Source organism: Daphnia magna, unplaced genomic scaffold, assembly GCF_020631705.1.
Source record: "Daphnia magna isolate NIES unplaced genomic scaffold, ASM2063170v1.1 Dm_contigs021, whole genome shotgun sequence".
Taxonomy (NCBI): Eukaryota; Metazoa; Arthropoda; class Branchiopoda; order Diplostraca; family Daphniidae; genus Daphnia; species Daphnia magna.
Window position 1 is genome coordinate 580,603 of NW_025533118.1, and position 25,715 is coordinate 606,317.

Genomic DNA, 25,715 nt, shown 5'->3' on the forward strand with positions numbered 1-25,715 from the left:
AGGCGGACAGTAGACGTTGTTGCGAACCTCGATCGCCTACGAGTAGCATTCCAGCACAGTCTCAGACTTCGCTACAGGGAAATTTAAGATTTCGATTGCCAGTTCAAAACAACAACATGGCCTACTGTACTTCCCCCACGAGAGCAGCAACAGTCAGAGATTTGGACGATTTTCAAAATAACCAGCATACTTTCTCTCGGTTACAATTACTTCCTTCTTTCACCGGAAGCCCCATTACTCGTTTTGACTCTTGGTTAGAATCATTTGATAGTATAGTAGATGGGTCGGGATAGTCAGAAGAAAAAACTATTCAGATGTTACGTGCTAAGTTAACGGACAGAGCTTTTTCCGTCATTCAGACAATTTTAAAGGAACATCCTCATGATTATGAGTCAATTAAAGAAGCATTGCTTGACCACTTTCATGGCGATGAAAATGTTGATTTATATCTTCAAAAGTTTAACAAAGCCAAACGTAAGCCAGGTGAAAAAGTTGTTGACTACGCGCTACGTATACAGGAAATTTTTAAACGCGCGTACCCTGTAGGTTATTCGGAAAAATCGTTTGCAGTTATTCTCATGCAAAAATTTATTGAAGGATTAGACTCCAAATTGCAGACAAAAGTCAAATATAAGGAATTTAAAGATTTTAATGAACTGGTTGCAGCAACACGGGTGTATGCCCTCAGGCTAGAAGCGTTGGAAACCGATCGCGGAAAACAAAAGTTTATTCGATCCATAGACGGGTCACAAGACACCAGCAGTGCAGAGTTAAAAGAAATCAAGCAGATGATAATAGACCAAAAAGAAGCTGTGAATAAGGCAGTTGCTAATATTCGCCACGGGGATAAACCTGTCGAAAAAAAAAAACAGAAAGCGAAGAAATTAAAGACGTACTTAATGAGCTTATGCTAACCGTGAAAAAACTTCAACTAAATAAAAACGACGTCTCTTATCCGGCGAACGCAGCATACAGGAAGCAAGTTTCTTTTCAAACGCCTACTGTTAACCAGTATAGTAATGGTAGACCATTTCCACCGTGCTTCCCTAACAATAGTGGTAATCGACAATTCTCAAACACACAGAATAGGCCTACAAACACTACACCATCATTTCCGAGATCAACTAACGATACCAACAATAGGCCTACACAGTCGTCGATAATTTGCAATTTTTGTGGCTATCGCGGTCACATTCAATCTAATTGTCGTAGTTATCAACGTCAACAACTAGAACAAGCTCAGCCTCCTATATGTTATTCTTGTCGGGACATCGGCCATAAATCTAATAATTGCCCTAAGTTCAGAAGCACCAATAGGCCTAACATACCAGGTTCCCCTCAAAACCAGGGAAACCAGTAGGGATCAACTGTAGCTTCGGGTCAGTTGATGAAGAGCCTCATTTTAAATCCCGACAAGTCGCGAAATTAACAACAATTACGAATGAATCAACTCCAAGAATTTGAAGAATTCCAATTGAATTTCTGAAAATTGTATCCTTGGATGGGACGCAATTCAGAAACACGCATTTAAGCTTGATGGAGAAACTAAAAGCATTTATCTAGCTAGAGATGGGCAAGGCTCATCTTCTGTTTTTAGGGTACCGGAAATGGCAGTTACGACGGTCAAAAAGACGACGCTATCTCGTCAGACGTCGCTCGTAACTGTAGGACAGCTAAAGGGTTCATTTCCGTATGTTTCCCCTAACACCGCATTTATATTTACACCAGTAGAAAATTTGCCGGCAGGAGTTTATATTGAAGAATTTATCGGAAAAGTATCGGGAGATGAAACGTATAATATTGTAGTTGGAAACCATTCGTTAATCAAGTGAAAATCCCAAGAAACACCAAATTAGGCGTAATTGAAATTATTTGTCATGTCATCGGAAAAATAGCTTTAGATCAACGAGAAGCTAAGCCTAACGAAATAACTGAGCCTATAGTAATTCCAGAAGTCAACACTGAATTTCAAGCACCGCTCTCTAAATTATTAAATGACTTTCACGACTTGTTTGCTTCAAAAGATTCCGAACTAGGGAATACTAACCTTATTAAACACACAATTGATACCCAAGGACGAGGCCCCATTCGACAACGCCCATATAGAGTAACAAATAACCAAAGGAAATTATTAGAAGACAAAGTGCAAGAAATCCTTCAAGCAAATGTAATTCGATATTCGCAGTCCCCATGGGCTTCACCTGTGGTATTAGTAGAGAAAAAGAATGGAGAAATAAGATTTTGCATCGATTATAGGAAATTAAATGGTATTACAAAGAAAGATTCTTTTCCCATGCCAAGAATTGACGAAACTTTAGATAAATTATGTGGAAAAAAATTCTTCACAACTCTTGATTTAGCTTCCGGCTATTGGCAAATTCAAGTTCATGATCCAGATATCGAAAAAACCGCTTTTGTTGTAGAAAATAACCTTTACGAATTTAAAAGAATGGCATTCGGTTTGTGTAATGCACCAGCCACTTTTCAACGACTAATGAATTATGTACCAAGAGACGTCTTAGGAAGTAAAGCATTAGTATATTTGGATGATGTCATAATTTTTTCAGACACTTTTGAAAATCACTTACGAGATATCAGAGAATTTTTTACCCTATTAGAAGAAGCAAATTTAAAATTTAAACTTAACAAATGTCAGTTGGGTCAATCCGCGCGGATTTGACAAATCCGATGCGCGACCAAAACTCGGATTTCGTTGAAATTTGGTAAGTGAATCAATAAATATGTTTGAAATTCATTGGCCAAAGGATTTTTTTTTGCGCAATTAGGGAAAAAGTTACAGCAAAATGAAAATCAGATTTTTTCATTTTGCCGTAACTTAGGATTTTTTCCGCGTTTTCATTTTTATTTATTTAAGACTAGTTTTTATTTCTCTATTGATTTTTGAATAAGTACATCTTATTCAGTTTTTCACGCTCTTTTTAACGGTATTTTTTTGTTTCAAAATTTTTAAATTTAATTACGTTATTTAACTTTTAAATGTTCAGAGTGTGTCTTACAAAAGTAGACCTGAACAGATTCGCTTCTGAGATTTATTTGTAATTTTTGCACTAAAAAAAAGAGGACATATCATAGTATATGCTCTATTTTTTTCGCTAGGGTTAAATTCTTCATAGTGCCGATTTAATTGTTTGAAATCTCCCTATTTTGGTGTAAAATATTGGCCATTTTCACTCATCCCTTTTCCCTGTCTCCCCTTTTTGACCAATCCGCCAAGACCGCCTGGGGTAGTCAAGGTCAAAAAGGGGAGACAGGGAAAAGGGATGAGTGAAAATGGCCGCCGAAGCCAATATTTTACACCAAAATAGGGAGATTTCAAACAATTAAATCGGCACTATGAAGAATTTAACCCTAGCGAAAAAAATGAGAGCATATACTATGATATGTCCTCTTTTTTTAGTGCAAAAATTACAAATAAATCTCAGAAGCGATTTTTTTCAGGTCTACTTTTGTAAGACACACTCTGAACATTTAAAAGTTAAATAACGTAATTAAATTTAAAAATTTTGAAACAAAAAAATACCATTAAAAAGAACGTGAAAAACTGAATAAGACGTACTTATTTAAAATTCAATAGAGAAATAAAAACTAGTCTTAAATAAATAAAAATGAAAACGCGGAAAAAATCCTAAGTTACGGCAAAATGAAAAAATCTGATTTTCATTTTGCTGTAACTTTTTTCCTAATTGCGCAAAAAAAAATCCTTTGGCCAATAAATTTTAAACATATTTATTGATTCACTTAACAAATTTCAACGAAATCCGAGTTTTGGTCGCGCATCGGATTTTTCAAATCCGCGTGGATTGACCCAGTTTATAAAACGTTCAGTAAATTATTTAGGTCATGTCATTTCAACGGACGGTATTAAACCCGATCCTGGCAAAATTGATAAGATAAGGAATTACAAAACGCCAACTTCTGTTGACGAAGTGAGATCATTTCTTGGACTTGCTGGATATTATAGAAGATTTATTAATAATTTCGGTTCAATAGCTAAGCCGTAAACTCGATTAACGCATAAAGATGTAAGTAGAAAACCTTTTGCCTGGGGAACGGAGGAACAGGTTGCCTTTGAGAAATTACGCAATTCTCTAGTAACTCCCCCAGTCCTCGCTTATGCAAATTTTAACGAAAAATTTTTCCTTTTTACTGACGCATGCGATTATGGAATTGGAGCCGTACTGTCTCAAATGCAGCATGGGCAAGAACATCCAATAGCCTACTCTAGTAGACAATTGACAAAAGCCGAAATGAAATACAGTACAACCTAAAAAGAAGCATTAGCCGTAATTGATGCAATTAAACATTTCCGACATTATCTCTTAGATAAACCCTTTGAAATTATTAATGACCATCGTCCTTTGCAATGGCTGAAAAATCAGAAAGATAATAACGGTAGGTTAGGTAGATGGGCTGTACTATTAGCTGCTACAAATTATGAATTAAAGTATAGGCCTGGACGTATTCATTAAAATGCTGATTGTTTATCACGATTGAAAGTAGCCAGTATACAACCGGTACCGAATAATATTAAGTTGATTTGTGAAAAACAGCTAGAAGACGAACTTTGTGTAACCATCAGAAATTATTTAGAGAAAGGAGGACTCAATGAGGAAAATAGCCAATCTAAACCTGAATGGGCTAAAGAAATTGAATATTTTGAAATTATAGAAGGTACCCTTTATCGCCACGAAGTGCCTTCCAAAAATAGTAAGCGTAATGAAATTAATTGTCAAGTAGTGTTGCCCTTATCGCTTCGCCATCTAGTGCTAAAAGAATTACATGACGCACCGATGGGTGGACATTTAGCTTTTTATAAAACGTATTTGAAGGTCAAAAATCATTATTATTGGCCTATAATGAGAAAAGATATTTTAGAATATTGTCAAGCTTGTGAAACTTGTATAGCTAACACTTCTTCCACATATAGAGCACTTTTGCACCCCCATGAAATTGCTAAAGCCCCTTTCCAAGTAATAGGCATGGACTTTTTAGGCCCTATTACTCCCGCTTCGCCTAATGGAAATAGTTATATTTTAGTTATTACTGATTATTTTAGTCGCTGGGTGGAAGCAGTTGTTCTAAAAGACCAAACTGCCCAAACCACGGCAGAATGTGTACATAAAACAATAATTGTAAGACATGGTATGCCTCAAGCCATTATTTCCGATCGTGGAACGAATTTCACCTCGAAATTGTTCCGTTATTTTTGTAAGAAATTGAAAATTGACCAAAGATTGACAACGGCCTACAATCCCGCTAGTAACGGCGAGACAGAAAGGTTTAATCGGACACTAACCGCGATGTTAAGAAAAGAATTGAAAGACGGAGAACATGCAAATTGGGAAAATATGTTAGACGATGTTTTATTCGCTTATCGTAGTTCAGTTCACTCTTCGACACTTGAAACCCCTTATTATTTAGTCCACGGTAGAGACCCTAATCTTCCCATTAATGAATTTTTAGACGCTTCCCCTCAAACTTTTAAATCTGTATCTGACTATGTAGGAAATTTAGCTGATCGTTTGCGCTATAGCTTTCAGCGAGTCCGTGAAGAAAGCGAGAAAGCACGGAATCGTCAGCGTGAACAATATAATAAACGTGCGAAAGAAAGAAAATATGTCGTAGGAGATAGAGTTTTATTAGATATTCGTGTAGTTAAAGAAGGTGACAGTAGGAAATTCACTTCGAAATATCAAGGTCCTTATAGAGTTGTAAAAGTACATACCAATAATACAGTAGATATAGCCGATAATTCCTATGTATGCCAGCGTACCCACGGCAATCGTTTGAAACCTTTGTACGAATTAACTTGGAAGACTGAAGATTGTCCATCCATTGAAAACTCATTGGATTTTGAAAATCGATTCCGCAAATCGATTGCAACTCAGACTACCGATATTTTTGAAAATGAAATTGGCCCCGACATTGACAATCCAGACGATACCTTTGACAGTGACGCCCTCCCATTTGACACTAATTTTCCGACTCAAGAAATTGATCAGCGAAAGTTAAGCCAAGAGAACGTTGCCGTTTCATCTCATCAAAATACAGAAAATCAGTTGTCATCCGCTGAAATATGCGCCGATGCTACAAGTCAGCGTCATCTTACTCCAATTTCTGATGACAACTCCACACGCGACACTAACGAGTCTGAAAATCCACCAACAGAGTCCAAGGACGATTTGTCAGCAGAAAAGCCGGAACACCAAAATGCTACCGGACGACGCCCGCAAAGAAATCGAAGAAAACCAATTCGCTTTACTGATGGAATGGTCGAATGATTTTATTGTAAAAAAAAAAAAAAAAAAAACTATAAGAAGTGAGAGAGAGAAGTAAGTCTCTCCATTAATAGTAGAGGAAAAAATAAAATAAAATAAATGAAAAGGTATACCAAAAGAGAAAAAAAAAGAAACAGAAGAACACTGGAAAACAAAAAAACAAAAACAAATGAGAATAATAATTTCTTGGAAAAAAAAACAAAAAAACTAAAACGAAAAAAACAAAAACAAACAAACACAAAATTACATGAGTTCTCTCGAGAAAAAAAAAGAAAAAATAAAGGGAAAGAAAATTATTCCATTAGATTATTGAACTTCTTACATTCTTTCCATAAGTATATCGTGTCATATGTTGTGATACCATAAAACAATGTTCGTGTCCAACAATTATAAAATAATTCGTTATTTCTTCTTGCCTCTGTATTCTTTTGAAATATTTGTATTTGATTTGTTCCCTCTCTAATTAAGCCCATAAATTGCATAACTTCCCATATTTTCGTCTTTTACGATAGAAGTAACAGACATTTATCGGAAAAAGTTAAAAGAAATAGTAGATTTTATTAGAAGTCCATCTGTTACAATTATTCAGTAGCAATACAACATTGGAAATAGTAAAAAGTGAGGTATTGAAAAAAGAAATAAGTAAAACCTTGATAGTAATGTATTCCTTTTGAATTCAACAACTCCCACTTCTCTTAGAGATTCGTACACGAACAAAACAGTTGAAATTTTTCTAAGTCCCACTATATATCACTTCCCTTCTATGCTTTTCTATAGCTTTGCTATCACTGCAAAGACTTTTCCCATATACACTACACATATAGCAGCGCCACCGCTAGTGCATTCCATTCTTACACGCCCCAACATACGCTAAGTTTTTCACTTTCCCTTTCGTTTCCCTACTGCAGCTTCCCCGCCGGAGCAATATTGAAAATATTCTAAGTTCCCTTTTTGCCGAAAGCAATTTTCCCTACTCCCCCTATTCAATTTTTATTCCCCTCCGCTTCTTCCCCATCATTCGCACTTTTCCCCTGCATTGGACTTAGAAAAAAACGAGATATGCGCATGACCTTCCACGGCAGAAAAGTTTTCCGCCGTAAAAACTTTGAAACGTTTCTTTCTCGTCAGCATTTCCACATGATTCAATATTTTTCAATTCTTTCTTTTTGATAACTAAGCTCACTTTCCCCTCTTTCCAACGATATAAATTTGTTCAAAAAATATTGTATCCTTCTACGATATATTCTATATATTTGTCTTAATCCGTAAAGTCATTCACCCGAGAGGGAGGATGCTTTACAATAGTATCACAGCCAATGCACATCATTTCTAGCCCATTCAAGTGTCATTTTAGGAATGAAATAAAAAAATGTGTACACCAAATATAGTAATACTTACTCCTGTCAAACGTGAACCACTGGAAACTTGATAATCACTCTTAGAAATAGTATGGATAGATACTGGTTTTCAAATTGTGCGAACGCTAAGGAATGACAGCGGAATGTTGCTGCGGAATGTTGCTGCGTTCAAAGCGTATAATCGCAATTGTTAAGGTAACACAAACTCGTCTGCTAGCCAACACATTGGCTCTACCGTTTGTTTACAGGCTGTTTACGGTTGTTTTTTGTTTTCCGTAGATCCTAGCAACGCAGCAAGGAAAGTCAAATAATTTTTAATTCTTTTTATTTGTTTAACTGAATGTAAAAAAGAAAAAGAATGGTTACTCGCCGAGTTTATTTCTTAAGTCATTTCAAAATTAGAAGAAATGACCGCCCACCGGGTCCATTATTATACACAATTTGCCCTTTCGATTAACAATCTGCTGGTTAGAATCTGCTGGTATCAAACAACAACAATCAAACATCAATCACACAATCTGCTGGTTAGAACACAATGAATTGGTGCTTGTTTTAAGGGATGCAAAAGGGAACAGTCTCTGAAGAGTGTTAAACACAGTCATTTGGGTTTAAAGAACACAATGAATATGTGGTTGTTTGAGAGATGCAAAAAGGAACGGTCTCTTAAAAGTGTTGGAACGCAGTCAGTGGAGCTATTGAGAACAAAATGCAGTGTTGTTTGTTTGAGGGGTGCAAATAGGAACAGTCTCTGAAAAGTGCTGGAACGCAGCAAAAGGGAATGTGGATAACCCAATGAATTGGTGGTTGTTTGAGGTATACAAAAGGGAACGGTCTCTCAATGGTGTTGGAACGCAGTCAATTGTTGAGGACCAAGAATTGGTGGTTGTTTGAGGAGTGCAAAAGACAACAGTCTCTCAAAGGTGTTGGAACGCAGTCAAAGTAGCAGTCCAGAACAAAAAGAATAGGTGGTTGTTTGAGGGATACGAAAGGGAACGGTCTCACAATGGTGTTGGAATGCAGTCAAAGGAGCTGTCCAAACACAATGAATTGGTGGTTGGTTGAGGGGAGCAAAAGGAACTTTCTCTGAAAGGAGCTGTCAAGAACCCAATGAATTGGTGGTTGTTTGAGGGATGCAAAAGGGAACAGTCTCTTAAAAGTGTTGGATCGCAGTCAGTGGAGCTGTTGAGAACAGTATGTAATAGTAGTTGTTTGAGGGCTGCAAAAGGGAACGGTTTCTGAAGATTGCTTGAACGCAGTAAATGGAGCTGGTGAACACACAAAGAATTGGGTCTTGTTTGAGGGATGCAAAAAGGAACAGTCTCTGAAGGGTGCTGAAACACAGTTAATTGAGCTGTTGAAAACACAATGAATTGGTACTTGTTTTAGGGATGCAAAAGGGAACGGTCTCTGAAGGGTTATGAAACGCATTCAAAGCTGTCAACAAGAAAATGAATTGGTGGTTGTTTGAGGGATGCAAAAGGGAACGGTCTCTGAAGGGTGTTGAAACGCAGTCAAAGCTGTCAACAACAAAATGAATTGGTGGTTGTTTGAGGGATGCAAAAAGGAACGGTCTCAGAAGATTGTTGGAACACAGTCAATGCAGCTGGTGAAAACAAATTGAATTGTGGCTTGTTTGAAGGATGGAAAAGGGAACGGTCTCTCAATGGTGTTGGAATGCAGTCAATGGAGCTTATCGGAATACAATGAATTGGTGGTTGTTTGAGGGATGCAAAAGGGAACAGTCTCTGAAGTGTGGTGAAAAGCAGTCAAGGGAGCTGTTAGGAATACATTGTAAGGTTTGGTTGTTTGAGGGAAGAAAAAGGGAACGGTCTTTTAATTTTGTTGGAACGCAGTCAAAGGAACTGTCTAGAACACAAATTAATAGTAATTGTTTGAGGGGTGCAAAAGGGAACGGACTCTGAAATTTGCTGGAATGCAGGCAAAGGAGATGTAAAGAAAACAAAGATTATGTGGTTGTTTGAGGGGTGCAAAAGGGAACGGTGTCTTAATCAGTTGTTAGTACTCAATGAATTGATGCTTGGTTGAGGAAAGCAGAAGAGAACAGTTTCTGAAAGGTGTTGGAATGCAGTCAACGGAACTGGTTGGAATACAATGAATTGGTGATTGGTTAAAGGGATGCAAAAGTGAACTGTCTCTAAAAAGTGTTGGAACGCAGTCAGGGGAGCTGTTGGGAACAGAATGCAACAGTGGTTGTTTGAAGGCTGCCAAAGGGAACGGTCTGTTAAGAGTGTTGGAAAGCAGTCAAAGGAGCTATTGAAAACACAAAGAAATGGGGCTTGTTTGAGGGATTCAAAAGGGAATGGTCTCTGAAAAGTGCTGGAACGCAGTTAATTGAGCTGTTGAGAACAAAGAATTGATGGTTGTTTAAGGGATGAAAAAGGGAACGGTCTCTTAATATTGTTGGAACACAGTCAAAGGAGCTGTCCAGAACACAAAGTTATAGTGGTTGTTTGAGGGCTGCAAAGGGGAACGGTCTCTTAAAAGTGTTGGAACGCAGTCAGTGGAGCTGTTGAGAACAAAATGCAGTGATGGTTGTTTGAGGGATGCAAAAGGGAACGGTCTCTTGAAAGTGTTGGAACGCAGTCAGTGGAGCTGTTGGGAATACCATGAATTGTTGCTTGGTTTAGAGGTGCAAAAGGGAACGGTCTCTTAAAAGTGTTGGAACGCAGTCAGGAGAGCTGTTGAGAACAGTATCCAAAAGTAGTTGTTTGAGGGCTGAAAAAGGGAACGGTCTTTTAAAAGTGTTGGAACGCAGTCAGTGGAGCTGTTGAAAACAGTATGCAGTGGTGACTGTTTTAGGGGTTCAAAAGGGAACGGTCTCTTAAAAGTGTTGGAACGCAGTCAGTGGAGCTGTTGGGAACAAAATGAAGTGGTGGTTGTTTGAGGGGTGCAAAGGGAACGGTCTCTGAAAGGGGCTGCAATGCAGCAAAAGGGGCTGTTGAGAAGCCAAGGAATTGGTGGTTGTTTGAGGGATGCAAAAGGGAACGGTCTCTCAATGGTGTTGGATACAGTCAATGGAGCTAGTGAAAACACAAAGAATTGAGGCTTGTTTGAGGGATGCAAATGGGAGCGGTCTCTTAAGGGTGCTGGAAAGCAGTCAAAGGAGCATGCAACCAATGGCAGCGTGCGCCTAAACGAAATTTCTCGGACAAACAAACAGAAAGATACACAAACAAATCCCGCCCACAAATACCCCATTCGCTTTTATTAAGATAGAAGAGGATACATCTTGATAAGATCTATCCACTTCTGAAAAAATTTTGCTTAAAAATTACCTATTGGAAGAGTAAACCGATTTGCCATTTTTCAGGTAGGTCTGTGTGGTTAAGCGGGTACCCGGTAATCCCCACCCCCCAATAATACGTGAAATTTAAATAATTTTTTGCGGGAAAATTGTTAGACAAAAATTAATAAATTTTGCAGAAATGGATAGCTCTTCACAAGGGAGAGATACACTGGATCCTATAGACTTAAGGAACAATTTTCATTGTTTTTAAAAAAATTTTTTGTTTAAATATTTTAAAATAAATTGTACAGAAATGGATAGCCTTTGTCAAGAGCTATCCATTTCTGTAAAATTTATTAATTTTGGTCTTATAGTTTTCCCACAATAAATTATTGAAATTTTACTTATTATTGGGGGGGGGGTAACCGGATACCCGTAAACCGTACCGACCTACCTGAAAAACGGTAAATCGGGTAACTCTTCCAATAAGTATTTTTTTAACCATCATTTTTGCAAAAATGGACAGATCTTATAAAGATACATCCATTCCTATCATTTTTAAAATTTTTAGAATTATGGTTTTTCCCGATCATTACCTGATCGGGTGTTGGAACCGCCAGCCCAAGTGCCTATGGCCCAATTTACACTAATTTAAGAAAACACATCGGTACTTAATTCAGTCTATTATATAAAATGAAAAAAACAATTGATATAAGTAAAAACGTTGTATTTGTAAAACTTTACAAACAGCAAACAATAAATGTAAATAATATTAATACACAAAGAAACAAAGCGCGAACTCCACTCCCACGGAAAACCACGCTGTGTGTATCAGGAAAATGTGGGAGCGGAAAGCAGAAATACATGGAAGGGTATAAGGGTTGAGAGAGCCAATCAGAGAGCCGGGATAGTCACACTGGGATGTAGCGGTGACGGTCTTGACCCTTCGAGACCGTCTCGTGGAGACCAAGTTGTGTCAATCAGCATGATCATGCGATTTTAGTTGATAGATGGCACCCGACAATTTCGAGTTCAGTTGTAAATCAGCAAGAACTTGCGATTTTTGGTTGATAGATGGCACCGGCGGCCCGCCCAATTCTCCCTCCTACAAAAATTAAAATCGAAAAATCTTCTTAAATGATTTTTTTTATGAAGAAAAAATTAAATGGTTACAATCTCCTTTTAAAGCTGCATTTAATGGTGTATTTTTTATTTTTTCATGAAAATAGCCCACAACGACACCCTTTAACCAGGCGAGATTGGAAAAGAGTCCCGTCCTTTAGTTAGAGTAGTCCATGGCTCAGCCCGAGTGAGCGAATGTTCTAGGTTTACAGCGCTCATGGTGGCAGGTTCAGCAATTGCAACTGTAAATACGCTATAGTCAATGGCTTGGGTCAAAGTAAAAGTAAGTTCCCGTATAAGACTAAAATGGTTTGGGTTCTATAATTTGTAGGAATAATTTTTAATCATTTTATCCCCAGAAGCGGGCCCTGTTACTATGGGTAAGTTAACAGGTTACGGGACTTATGACGTGACTGAAAAAAACATCCAAGGTGACAGTTGAAAGTGCCATAATCCGTTCAACTACGAATGCTGCAATCACTGAAAAAACAGCTAAAGTCATAGTTCAGAGTCCTATTATCAGTGCAACTGGTAGTATTAATAGTCGTGCAGACCACCGGAACCCAAACTCTTCAAAAGAGCCTTTGCCCAAGTTACCTTCCGTTAAAAGTAAGTAAGCTCCCGTTTAAGACTAAATGGTTTTGTTTCTTTAATTTGTAGGAATAATTTTTAATCTTCCTATCCCCAGAAGTGGGCCTTGTTCCTAGGAGTATGTTAACAGGTGACAGGACTTGTGACGTGACTGAAAAAACATCCAAGGTGACAGTTGAAAGTGCCGCAATACGTGCAACTGCGAATGTTGCAATCACTGAAAATATAGCTAAAGTCATAGTTCAGAATACAATTATCAGTGCAATTACAAGTGTTGCAAGCCGTGCAGTCAACAGGAGCCCTAACACATCACAAGATCCTTCGCCTTCCGTTCGAAGTCCAAGTAAGCTCCCTTTTAAAACCGAAATGATTTCTCTGGTTCAATTTGTAGGAATCATTTATTATCGTTTTATCCGCAAGAATCGGGCCCTCTTCCTAGATGTATGTTAACAGGTAACGGGACTTGTGACATAACTGAAAAAACATCCAAGGTGACCGTTGAAAATTCTATAATCCGAGCAATTGCGAATGTTGCAATCCCTGAAAAACAGCTCAAGTCATAGTTCAGAATCTTATTATCAGTGCAGCTGGAAGTGTTACGAGTCTTTCAGACCACCGGAGCCCTAATACATCACAAGAGCCTCCGCCCAAGTTATCTTCTGTTTGGGCAAAACAGCCTTCGCTGTCACTGCCCATTCAAGGACATCCAGCAGAATTTATCACAGCAATGACAAGTTTTTCCATTAAATGGAATATTTTTTATACAATGGTGGCCCTCTTCTCTTCATCACTTTCATTTGTCAACAGTGATACTCTGCACTTTTCCTCCACACAATCATGACAAGTGACAGATACTGCTGCACACAATGGCAAGGGAAAAATTAATGGAAGGTTTACATTTTAAATACAATTTATAAATTGGAGTAGCCTTCATTTATTTGGTTCATAAAATGTTTACCTTGGTTCAACACAACAACTGTGCTATTATGACAACTGATATGTTGTGCCAATACGTTTACTCCTGTAAGAAATTTTGGTTCAAATAATGATATTCTAATCAAACATAAATATTTCCAAAAATATTACCAGAAACCAGCACATATGGTGTATCAGCTCAGTTGTTTTACCGGTAGTTACAATTATCCACGGTTTCTGTAGAACAAATAACATGATGATTCAATCGTAAGTTTAAGATAGATAAAGAATAACCACAACAACTTAATTTGGTCACAATGTCTATCTTCAGTTTAGGAATAAGATAATTATAAAACAATGTTGCTACAGTACAAAAAACAAAACAAAAGAAACATTGAATAAGCCTAATACCTTCTTATGGATTATACACGTCCATAGCACTTTCCTTTTCAAATACTCTTTCTGCTCAATTAACTGTTGTTCGAATAGGCACAAGGCTTACGTAGGTAAATGGTCAGAAATCGGTGGACAAGGGATGTACGTTTATACGTACGAAAACCGACTAGTCGTTTTCGAAAACGAAAATCGTCTGATTGTATCCTTCGATAATCGTTAGTTTTTTCGCACAAAAACCGTGGTATTAAACGAACGAAATTCGAAAATTTTTAATAGTGGAAAATTCATTAGGTAACTGTAGAATCTAGCATACAACCATACACTGAATTAATTATGTAAATAAAACACACAGATTTTTACAAAAAACCAATGTATTTATGAATAGAACAAATGATGAAACATAAGTAAAAAAATGTTTTTCCTTGTTACCATAGATACGTCTTCATTGTTCGGATCAGCCATAATAGCTTTTCCATATGTGTCAAATAGTTTTGAAACTACCCATTTTAAACAATCCGTAGTCGGTGCAATCGTGTTTTCGGAAATTCCTCAACCAAAAACCCGTGTAATGTTGAGACTAAATTGCAACGGTTCAGCAATTTATGGTTGCTGAACCATCCACCCCAAAAAGGATGCTGTTTAGCTTCACTCTCTCACTGTCGCTCTCTTGCTCCAAGAAGTTTGAAGTCTGTAGTTCTCTTCTTTTTCAATAATTCCTCAAGAAATAAAAGGTATTAAAATGAGTCAATGTGTCACAATTTAATATGTAATGGCCTGGAAGTCAAGAAGGTTTGGCAGAGTGAAACTTTTTTTATCTATTTTACGATTCATTGTAGCTGCAGCATGAATACCTGACATACAAATAAACTTAAACACCATTTTATTATGTTACAAATTGCAAGACCTACCTTGATTTCGTTTGTTAGGAACGTGCGTTGGTAATACATGGTTTCCTCTGACAAATTCGTGAGTATTTTCCATGTTCGGTAGAGGTTGTGACTGCAAATTTCCATCTGCTTCTTCCAATATGACAAATGTAGATAGTGTTTTGGAAACAGATGCTTCAACAACTTGGATTTGTCGTTCCTTTTCTAATAGAAATAAGATTTCAACATTCAAGACAAACATGGGATAACTTGCAAATTTTCATTTTACCTATACAGACACCTTCAAAACGTGAGTCATTGTTCATTCTGGATATTGAGGCAGACATGGATAACGAAGTGTTTTCCTCAGTTGTAAACTCCTCCCAATTGTCTTCGACCAAACAGGTTTCTTTAAGAGGGTCTTCAATATTAACTAGAGTTAGATTAACAAATAACATTTCACAAATAATTGACCTACCATTATTATAAGTTGAGTCGTTTAAATGGACTTTTGAACGAGAAGGCTTTACATTACACTGCAAGGTGCACATGTCCTTTACTGGTGACAAATCCCCTACTGTGACCCATTCACCAGGGAACTTTTCACTTTGTCTTTTAAATACAAATGTTGTTTAGTGTGAAATTTCCTTTACTCTGTTAGATTTAGATTTCATGCACTTAAGAATTCCTTGCAAATCACAATTCAAACCACCACTCTGGAACTCTACTTCGAATTCATAATTCCCATCGATTTCCACAATTACTGTTTTCGTAACGTTTTCCATCATAACAAAATGAAACTATAAAAACGAACGGTACCAATTAATGCATTAGTACATAATGAAAATAATAGTGTTATTGTGAAATTGGTAAAATAACAACTTACACAGTTACGCAGCTGAACGTTTCACCGTAGTCTCTGCTGTTTGGTTTCACCTCAATGAGGTTTAGACTAAACACTATGCTGCTACTTTGTTATTTAAAAGCAACGTTAATGTAGGTTAACTTATTGTGGCGCTCTATCGGAGACTTTTGAACCAAAAAGACAAATCATCTTTTTCTACTCCTTAAAAAAAACTTACAAACCAACGTAGCAAAGTAAAATTAAATGCATTATTTCTTTTTTATGGAAATTTTTAATTTTTACAATTGAAAAAAAGTAAATTATAACTGCTGACTTTGACAGTTAAAAGTCACAAATCGACTCATCAAAATAAAATCGCGATGCTTCAATAATTTACGAACTAAAAATGAAATTGGTGTATCTTGCGGAAATCGTCGTCATTTAACAACCGATTTTAGCACTAGCGTACTAAATTTTTATTTATTTTCAACAAAAGAAAATCATCAACCGTAATGTACCTTTGCGGAAATTGTATAATGTTAACGAATTTTGTTCGTCGAAAAGGAACCAAAATCGTTAAACGTAAACCAACGTACGATTTTCGTTAGTTTTTAAGTAACAAAAACCGTTTGCGATAACAAACAGCAGAAATAGTTTGCGATAATCGTACACTCTTATCGATAATCGTTGCACCCTAACTAACGAAAACCGAAAGTCAAGATTAACAGTGCACGATTGCACCAACTACGGATTGTTTAAAATGGGTAGTTTCTAAACTATTTGACACATATGGAAAAGCTATTATGGCCGATCCGAAAAATGAAGACGTATCCATGGTAACAAGGAGTAGGTTTACTTTTGTAATTCTTTGTAATCTGTATTCTTTTTTTTATGTTCCACTTGAGAATTCAACTAACCTCTCTCAAGCTCCGTTTCAGACGGGAGCGACAAAAGGCTGGAGTGAAACTTTCAGGAAAGGGAGGTCGTCCTAGAAAACAATTGACACACATTTATAATCCTGGGGTCTTTGGCCAAGAAGAAGAGGGTATGTTAAGGCAAAAAAAATTTTTCTTTGCACTGTTTTATTTTTTTATTACTATTTATATTTTAGTTGACATGGTTTCGTACTTGGCAAATGTACAAGTTTTGATAGAACAACACAAAACTAGCGGAAATGCCATAGCATTGAAAACTTTGACCGATCTAACTCTCTCAGGTAGACGCCGTGAGATCATTACCGGCATGTATACAAACGCCATGGATATTGTTAAGATGCGTTGTCCAGTCCTCAATCAAGCGTCTTACGTATGTATATAAAAAAATTTATATTTGTTTACGAGAACACCGACTAAAAATTTCGAATTTTAGCTGTGCCATGAAATGGACCGCATTTTAGGTGTAAATTGTTGTATGCGGATTCACGAAAGTTGGATGGCTATTGTTCCTAAGATTATCACATTGGCTAAGAGTAGTACTTCTGCTTCAGTAATAAAAGTTTTACGATACTACGCGTCACTCAATAATTTCGAGACATGTTTCGGTAAATTAATATTAAATTTCAATCTTATTTTTGTATACCAATGTTTACTGCTGTTTTTCGTTTAGATAAAAAATATTGTGCAGCTCTCGAATTGTTGTGTTTGTTAACTACCGTAAGCAAAAGATCGGCAGAAAGTAGAAGATGTAATATAGACGTGCAGGAGATATTTGTTTTTTTCCAAAACTTATGTTATGAAAAAGTAAGTTGCTATTCATCTCGAACTAATTCCAGGATTGTGCCGATTTGAGGTCGTATATTAGAAAACTACCCGCTTCAAGATTGACTCCATTTATACTTAAGATCGGTGAATGTTACACCATAGTTGTTGATAAAGAAGGCTTGACACAATCGTCTAACTCGTGCATGGAAGCAATTGTTCTCCTTCTTTCTGTGTATTATGTGTTCCATATAGGTTGGTGCAAAGCCACCATATTGACTCTTTTATTCATGCAAACAGAAATGTTAAAACTGTCGTTAGATGATGAAGGCATTCATTATGGTTCCATTTCTATTTTTACGAATGCTCTGCATGCCATTCACAAAGAGCAAGAATAATTTGTTTCAAATTATCCTTTACGTTTTAGTAATATTGTAATAGTTTCTGCGTTAGTTGCAGAGACTATCAACAAAAAATAATTGAATTTAAATGGTTTATTTACCGCATTGTCGTACAGGAACGTCGTGAGGAAGGAAGAAATACACTTTCAAATGATGGTTTGAGACAAGGGTTCTAGTCTTGGTTTTCCGAAGAGCAGAACAACACACTAGTTGAGGGAAGAAGGGACCGTCTAAGAATCTACTTGTTTCTGTTTTTTTGGTCTTATTTGTTACCTTTCGGGTAGGCTTTTCTGGCTAAACGTCACTTTCTTAGAGGTCAAAATTAAAGGAAGTAGTATATAGTCTATTCTTGGGCTTGCCCTAGTGACCAGTAAGGGGGAACATTCTAGACTAGCTAGATGGGTTTCCGATTGGAGGTCACGAGTAGAAAGTCATTCACACGGTCAACTCCCTGCATTGCTTTGTGACAATAACAAGGGCTACCCTGAGAACGTTGAACTCTCAAGGATCATTGCAATCTTAGAGATCCTTTCCTCCTGAATTCCTTACATCACCCCCCCCTCCTTATAACACAAAATATATGTATATATATTTTTTTTAATTAAGGGACTGAATTTCTACTCCTAGTGAGGAGAGGCTTCTATGTACCTTTACGCGCTGAATTCAATTTTTTGGAATTTCTGAAAAACTCCCGCATGCTTCTTTTGATTTGAACGAAATTGGTCACAATGGATTCGTTGTTCACGAATCAGCTATGGCGTGCAAAATTATAACACAAAATTTTGTAAAGTTTAGAGAACGACTTTGTCCTCCAACAGACCTTCCCTCAGTTTTGGTTTCCTCTTTCATTTTAACTTGTGCCTGGTGACTGTCACCTTTGTTTGTCTTTTTATACTCTCTGAAGTGTCGAAAGAGAATTTAGGTTATTATTTTTTATGCTTCCATATCAAAGTCCTTAAACTTATCGGGAAGACGGGTCGCAACTCGTGTTATTTTTTTCTCGTTGGGTACCGTTTGGTTGTACTGGTTCTTTTTGTACGTTAGCTTCTTCATCCCTAGTCTGTTCTAGGTTCTGCCTGATATGCTTAGAAACTTTATTTTCTAAAAAAGGGTTGCCGTAGCCAAAGGTGCCTGGTTGTTGACTTGTTTCAGGGCTTGCCCTAATTGGACTATTTTCCTTCTCGAAATCCAAATTTTCTGCTTCGTCTTCGTCGGATTCTTCTTCCGGTTCCTTGTCTGACTTGTCACCATTAGACGATTCGTCAGACTGTCTTATCGCTCGTAACTCGGTCGTTCTCAGATCGTCAAAGTATACACATTCCTCATCACGCCATACCATACTTTCGGTTAATGCTTTTAACTGATTTACATGGGTGAATTGAGTTCTCGCGCCATTGTAGGAACGTATTTCCATGGTATAATAGTTTAGAGGTACGTCTACTGCTTAAGGATTCCCTAGGGTGTTTCATTTTTTACTTTTATTTTTTGATTTGAACGAACTTTGGTTTTGGGGTGTATAATAATACAAAAAAAAATCTCACCAAGTTAAAACGTTCAAAAAAAATTTTTAGCTCCCTCCCCCCATCGAAAAAACATGAAAAACGCTTGAAAAAACGTGATATTTAATTTTTTTTTCACGAACTGCTCGTTTGATTGAAGAGAACTTGGGATATGTTTGAGATGTATATTAAAGGAACACACACACCAAATTTCAACGCTCTAAACCAATAATGAATCCCCCCCCCTTCAAAATAAAGTAAAATAATAACTAAATCAGCGGGAATCAGATTGAATATTTAAATTTTATTCAGATTTTCTTTGGTTAAAGATGAAAAATTTGACGATGTGCCTCAACCACTTGATCAAACTTGGTGAGAATTTTTTTATTTATTATTATACACCCCAAAACCAAAGTTCGTTCAAATCAAAAAATAAAAGTCAAAAATGAAACACCCTAGGATTCCCCCTCCGCCAAAGTGTCGTCGTTTTCAGGAACGTAGGCGGCAGCACTTGTTCATCGAAGTCGAATTTACATGGAAGGTATAGGGAAAATAAGGGTTTTTCGCATTTTTGGGGAATGTGTAATTAAGTTATAGCCTTCAAATATTTTTATTTTTATAGAAAAAAAAATTAGAAGTGCTATCCATTTTGCAAAAATGTCTTAATCCTGAAGGGGAAAATTCTAGAATTTTTTGAAAGGGCTAGAAGGGGAAGGAAATTTGGCACTTTGCCATAAAAAAGAATGCTGTTTAGCAGTTTTTTTTACTGACAACTACTTTTCTACTGAACAAGTGCTGCCACCTACGTTCCTGAAAACGACGACACTTTGGCCGGATAGGAGTAGACGTACCTCTAAACTATTATACCATGGTATTTCTACAGTTCCATTCGAGTTGACTTTGGAAATTCTATATGGACCTTGATATCTCGGATTGAGTTTTTTACTCGTGCCTATCTTGTTCACTCTTACGTCTAGCAGTACTCTGTCTCCCAGTTCAAAGTTGTTTTCTTTTGCCCTCTTGTCATATTGAATTTTTTTTCTTACTTTTGCGTCTAATAAATTTTTTCTTGCTAGTGCGAAACCCTCTCTTAGTCGTTTCATTGCCTGACTTTTATAATCTTGCGGAGTGATCAATTCTGCTTCTGGGATTAAAAATCTATCGACGACCATATTTGGGTCTTTTGCCATTATTAAAAAATAGTGGCTCTCCATTGTGAATGAGTGAACTAAATTTCTATACGCCGACGCCCAACGTTCATAACCACCATCTATATATTTCCGAATCATTTCTACTACGGTTTTGTTGAAGCGCTCTGTCATACCATTTGATTGCGGATGATAGGCTGTCGTAGTCTTGTGTTTAGTTTTCAATTCTCTACACAAACTGTTGAACAGTTGGGAGGTAAAATTGGAGCCTCTATCAGTAATGATAATTTTGGGTGGGCCGTGATACAGTACAATCTTTTCCATTAAGGCTCGGCAAGTCGTTTCGGCCGTTTGGTTCGGCAACGCTACGACCTCCGTCCATTTTGAAAAAGCATCAGTCATCACCAATACATATTTATTTCCGTTCAAGGATTCGGGTTTGATTGGCCCTAGAAAATCCATACCTATAACTTCAAATGGGGCCGTCGCTATTTCAAGAGGATTCAGAAACGCTCTGGTTACCACGCGTCTTTGTAATGCACAAACTTCGCACGATTTGCAATAATTTTTTATGTCTTTTAACATCTCTGGCCAATAGAATTTGTCCCTAACTCTAAAGTATGTGCGTAGAAACGCTAGATGTCCCGCTAAAAGACAATTGTGGTATTCTTTAACTACAGTTTTTCTCAGCGAATAGGGTACAACAGTTTGTTCTTGTACATATTTTCTTCTTTTCTTTGAGCCAGGATAGAAATCCCTTCTCAAAACTCCGCTGTCGATTCGAAAAATTCCAATTTCTTTCACCCAATCAGGGTTCTCTAGCTCATCTATTTCTGATAGAATTCCTTCACTCAAATAATTCATTATCTTTGCGCATAGCTTGTCTTTCTTCTGCTCTTCTATCAATTTTTTTGTAAAATCTGATAGTTCTCCGGTTGTTACAACTCGGATACGGGAGAAAAAATCAGCATTCCTATGTTCTCTTCCAGGTTTGTATCTAATCTTGTATTTTGCTGCGGATAACGCAATCGACCACCGTCCCAACCTACTATTCTCGTCCTTGTGAGATTCCAGCCATTGTAGTGGTCTGTGATCGCTTACGATCTCAAACCTTTCATCTTGCATGTAATGGCGATATCTTTTAATCCCATAAACAATTGCAAGTGCTTCACGCTCTATTGCTGAAAAGTTGCGCTCAGCATTGTTTAGATGTCTACTGGAATACGCAATGACTACTTCCTGGTCATTTTGAATATTGCTTAAGTCCGCTCCAATAACATAGTTACTTGCATCCGTGAAAATTAAAAATTCCTTGTTAAAATCAGGGAATGCGACAATATGCGGTGTTATGAGACATTCGTGAAGTCTCTTAAAGGCTTTTTGTTCCTCTTCCCCCCATTCAAAATTACTGTTTTTATTTTCTTCTTTCGTTATTATTATTACCCACACAGCACAGCTTCCTCTTGGGACCCTCCCAATAGGCTCTTGGCCTCCCAAGCTTTTATTAGACCTCCCAATGTTGTCCTGAGGAAGGTTATCGGATATGCGTATACGGCATCATTCGTAAAATTTACGCTGTTCTATTTATAATGTTTTCAGGATGCCTTTTGTATGGTAAGATTTTATCAGTATTTCTAAATTTTCGCTTGATTTGCGAAATTTTTTTTTTTGTTTTGGTTTCGTTTATTTGAATTATTTCTTAATTGTTTATCTAATTTGGGCATGGCTGTATTTATTTTGAGCGCTCTTATTTATTTCTCTACAAATAGCATCCACCACATCACTTTGCCATCCGTAATCCAGCTGTATAAGCAGCATCGTGTTGTGAGAACTGAAATCGTTTGATGTGCTGGCAACACGTAAAACGATCAATCACTCTTTTTTCAACCTTAGCCGCTATTGTGGCGGTACGGGATAGTCCCAATTCCGACCGCTAGGTGGCGAACGATAGAAGACGCGTTGGGGAAGGAGAGACCGGCAGTTGGGCGCGAGACGTAGAGCAGAGCAGGCAGAAGAGCATCGTCCTCCAACATTTCAGTTTTGTTTCTTTTGTGTTTTACCTTACCGGATTTGTGCCGTCAAGGTGTGGAATACACTACATTTGCGAGTGATCCAGCCGAACAGTGACTTTATCTTTAATTTCTTGCCATCCGGCGACATTTGGTGTCAGAAGTGGGATCGAGTGCTCGCTTCCCGTGGCTGCGACGGCGTGGTGACCCCTTGCTAAAACTGATCATTCGGCTTTATCGGAAAACATCCAGCTTGCTGAGGCAGATTTCAACATCCATCGACATTCTCCGGAAGAAAATCTTGTCGCTGAACGTGGCATTTGGGTGTTTGGGAGCGAATTTCATCCCGATTTGCTGGATTTTGTGGCGGATTCTTCCCATCCTTGGCGCCAAACCAACATGGCGGATCGGTGAATAGACATTTTTCGTTGCATTTTTTTTGTGTATTTTTCAATTGCTGCTGGTAATTCGTCGAGAGGACGTTTCCAAGTAGATTTCAGCCTTTTTTTTTTTATTTATTTATTTTTTATTTTATTAATTTTTTTTTTTTTTGGCTTTGTGTTGTGTGGGGTATTTTGGCGCGCTTTTTCTTTGTGTGTGAAACAACAGCGGCTGGTGTTGCAGTGGCTGACGTTTATGCGTCGCTACCGCTGACATCCCTGCTGGTTGTGCAGAAGGGCATTTTTGTAAACCAACAACGGCTAGTGTTGCAGTGGCTGACGTTCATGCGTCGCTACCGCTGACATTCCCGTTAGTTGTGCGGAAGGGCATTTTTGTTGTTATACAACAGTGGCTGGTGTTGCAGTGGCTGGCGTTCTGCGTCACTACAGCTGACATCCCCGCTGGTTGTGCGGAAGGGTAATTTTGTTATACAACAGTGGCTGGTGTTGCAGTGGCTGACGTTCTGCGTCGCTACAGCTGACATCCCTACTGGTTGTGCGGAAGGGAATTTTTGAATAAACGAAAGCGGTTGGTGTTGCAGTGGCTGACGTTCTGCGTCGCTATTGCTGACATCTCTGACGGTCGGGAATAGAATAATTTGTAGACCAAAAATAAATAAATAGATAAAAATAAATTGGCAGTCATTTTATTTCGTTCTTTGTCGAGTTCGCCTTCTGGATATCGTTTTCTTCAACTGAAAAGTGGATTACATCTTCTCGTGGATTTAGTCAACTATTGCTGCATTCTGGAATTGAATTACCTGATATTCTTGCCTTGGTAATTTATCTAAAATATCAATATAAGTAGTGAAAATTCCTCTTGGCATTGCAAAACTATTCTATCATCAGGATTGAAATTTGAATCTCGTGGCCGTAACTGTACAGTCTACTTAATTCTCCATGCTCTACTCACTCTGAACTCTTGTTTTGTCAGTGCATTGATGCTCTAAGTTAGAGGTAAATTAGTTTAAAAGAATTACAGTCAAAATTTGTATTAATTTTTTTTTGTTATCAGTGTTGCAGGCTTGCAGCATCATAGTTTCAAAAAACAACTTGGTCGTCAACGTCATACGTCAACATCAATTTATTCAAGGTAAATTTGATAATGAAAAGGGTTAATACTGCTAGCAGCACATCTCAGGCTCACATAAGGAGAATGCGTCGGGAGGCAAATCAAAACGTGGAGGTTGCTAATTTGTCTCAGTTTGAAGTTGAACGAGACATCAACAGTATTTGTGAACCAGGTGATTTTTTCAACAATTTCTTTATTAAAACTGAATTTAATGTAATCCATTTTTTGGTGCTTCATCTTTTAAGTATTTCAAGACTACACTAAAAGAAGTTTGGAATTTTTAAAAATCCAATTTCGAGAAATGACTGCAAAAATCGACGATCTTTTGGACTCGAGACCGAAACCGTGTATTTGTACAATACAAAGAATCGAAGAAAATGAACAGCAATTCCTTTTGCCTTTGGATTCGTTCGATGCTATTGAACATCTTGAAAATTCAATGAAGGACCAACAATCTCGACAACAAATGGTAACAGTAAATATTCAGTTTTTATTATTTCCGTTTGCAACCTTTAATTTTTTTCAGATCCTTTTGCTGCTCCGTGTCGGTGGAATAAATCTCCAGAAAACGGTTTATGCAATAATGGAAAAGTTATTCTCATACGAAATTGGAACTAAGTTCACTTGGACGGGAAAATCCTCAAAAGGAATCGAGAAAGCTAAATTTTCTGATCTGAAGAATATCTATGCTGCAATCTCTGGTAAAGATCGATAAAGATAAATTTATTCTGGCTTAATAGTAACAAATTTTGCAATGTACTACAGGTGCCGTCCTCGGTAACAAAGACCTTGCTGGTGATGAGAAAACTACAGTTAAAGTGCAGTATCAAGTAACCGAGTGGCTTCGTCACTGTCAGCAGAATTTGAAAAGTCAAATGTAGTTGATGAATAAATAAAACATTTGAAAAATGTGTTTTGTTTATATGTTTTCATTTTATCATAACAATTATTGCTGAAAATCGGAGCTGGGTACGGAATACTAGCCGGTATATATATGGTTAATTTGTTTCATTATTGGAGGTTATGGGGAGATCCTCGGGAAGGTGAGAGAGGTACTGAGGAGGTTATCAGGAAGCCACCAGGTAACCAAAAAGATGGTTTTTAGAGGAATTTAGGAAGCTCACAAGAAAGACTGAGGAGGAAATTAAGAGGATCTTGGGAGGTCCTGGGGAACCAAATGTGCTGTGTGGGTATATTATATTATTCTTTCTTCCCTTTTTTGTTAACTCTGTTTTTTGTTTTTTTTGTAAGCTCAATTAACGGGTGGGCTATATCTGCAAAATTTTTTATAAAACGCCTGTAATAAGATGCAAGTCCCAAGAATGATTGTATTTCTACTATGCTTTTCGGCCTTTCGTAATTTTTTAGTCGCTCAGTTTTTTCTGGATCGGGGGTGATTTCACTTGCTGAAATTACATGCCCCAAATACTGAACGGATTCACACATAAATTTACATTTTGAGGGGCCAAGTTTTAGATTAGCTTCTTTTAATGGATTGAAAATTCTTTCCAAGTTGTGGAGATGTTCTTCCTTGGTTTTCGAAAAAACTATAATATCGTCCAGATAGACTAAACAGATTTCGCCAATCACTGAGCGTAACACAAAGTTCATTAAACGTTGAAAGGTCCCCGGTGCATTCGTCAATCCGAATGCCAGTCGGTTCCACTCGTACAAATTATTATCAACTATAAAAGCAGTTTTTTCCTTGGAACTTTCATCCATTTCAATTTGCCAATAGCCTGATGCTAAATCAAGTGTACTGAAGTACTGCTGTCCATGAAGTAAGTCGAGGACATCATCAATTCTGGGTA

General features: G+C 37.4%; 1 protein-coding gene and 2 long non-coding RNA genes across 3 annotated transcripts; 2 read left to right on the top strand and 1 right to left on the bottom strand.

The window, feature by feature from the left end:
* Positions 1–12,316: 12,316 nt before the first annotated feature.
* On the top strand, positions 12,317–13,599 carry LOC116916842. The gene is made up of 3 exons (XR_004390867.2): positions 12,317–12,635; positions 12,715–12,960; positions 13,038–13,599. It is a non-coding gene; the product is annotated as an uncharacterized LOC116916842 (long non-coding RNA).
* A 753-nt stretch (positions 13,600–14,352) lies between these two features.
* On the bottom strand, positions 14,353–15,806 carry LOC116916787. Its single transcript, XR_006652596.1, has 4 exons — positions 15,681–15,806; positions 15,273–15,594; positions 14,837–15,215; positions 14,353–14,779 (listed from the first exon to the last, which is right to left on the bottom strand). It is a non-coding gene; the product is annotated as an uncharacterized LOC116916787 (long non-coding RNA).
* Positions 15,807–22,930: 7,124 nt separating this feature from the next.
* LOC123477398 lies at positions 22,931–24,815 on the top strand. Its single transcript, XM_045180733.1, has 6 exons — positions 22,931–23,610; positions 23,682–23,789; positions 23,848–24,076; positions 24,150–24,373; positions 24,431–24,605; positions 24,670–24,815. Exons 3-6 carry the CDS (start codon positions 23,938–23,940, stop codon positions 24,783–24,785), a joined length of 654 nt encoding a protein of 217 aa, XP_045036668.1. The 5' UTR covers positions 22,931–23,610; positions 23,682–23,789; positions 23,848–23,937; the 3' UTR covers positions 24,786–24,815.
* The last annotated feature ends 900 nt before the right edge of the window (positions 24,816–25,715 follow it).

Coding starts and splice junctions, on each gene's coding strand:
- LOC123477398 (XM_045180733.1), top strand. CDS start 23,938: ATGAAAAGGGTTAATACTGCTAGCAGCACATCTCAGGCTCACATAAGG. Junction 24,374..24,430: donor AACAATCTCGACAACAAATG/GTAACAGTAAAT, acceptor AATTTTTTTCAG/ATCCTTTTGCTGCTCCGTGT. Junction 24,606..24,669: donor TATCTATGCTGCAATCTCTG/GTAAAGATCGAT, acceptor AATGTACTACAG/GTGCCGTCCTCGGTAACAAA.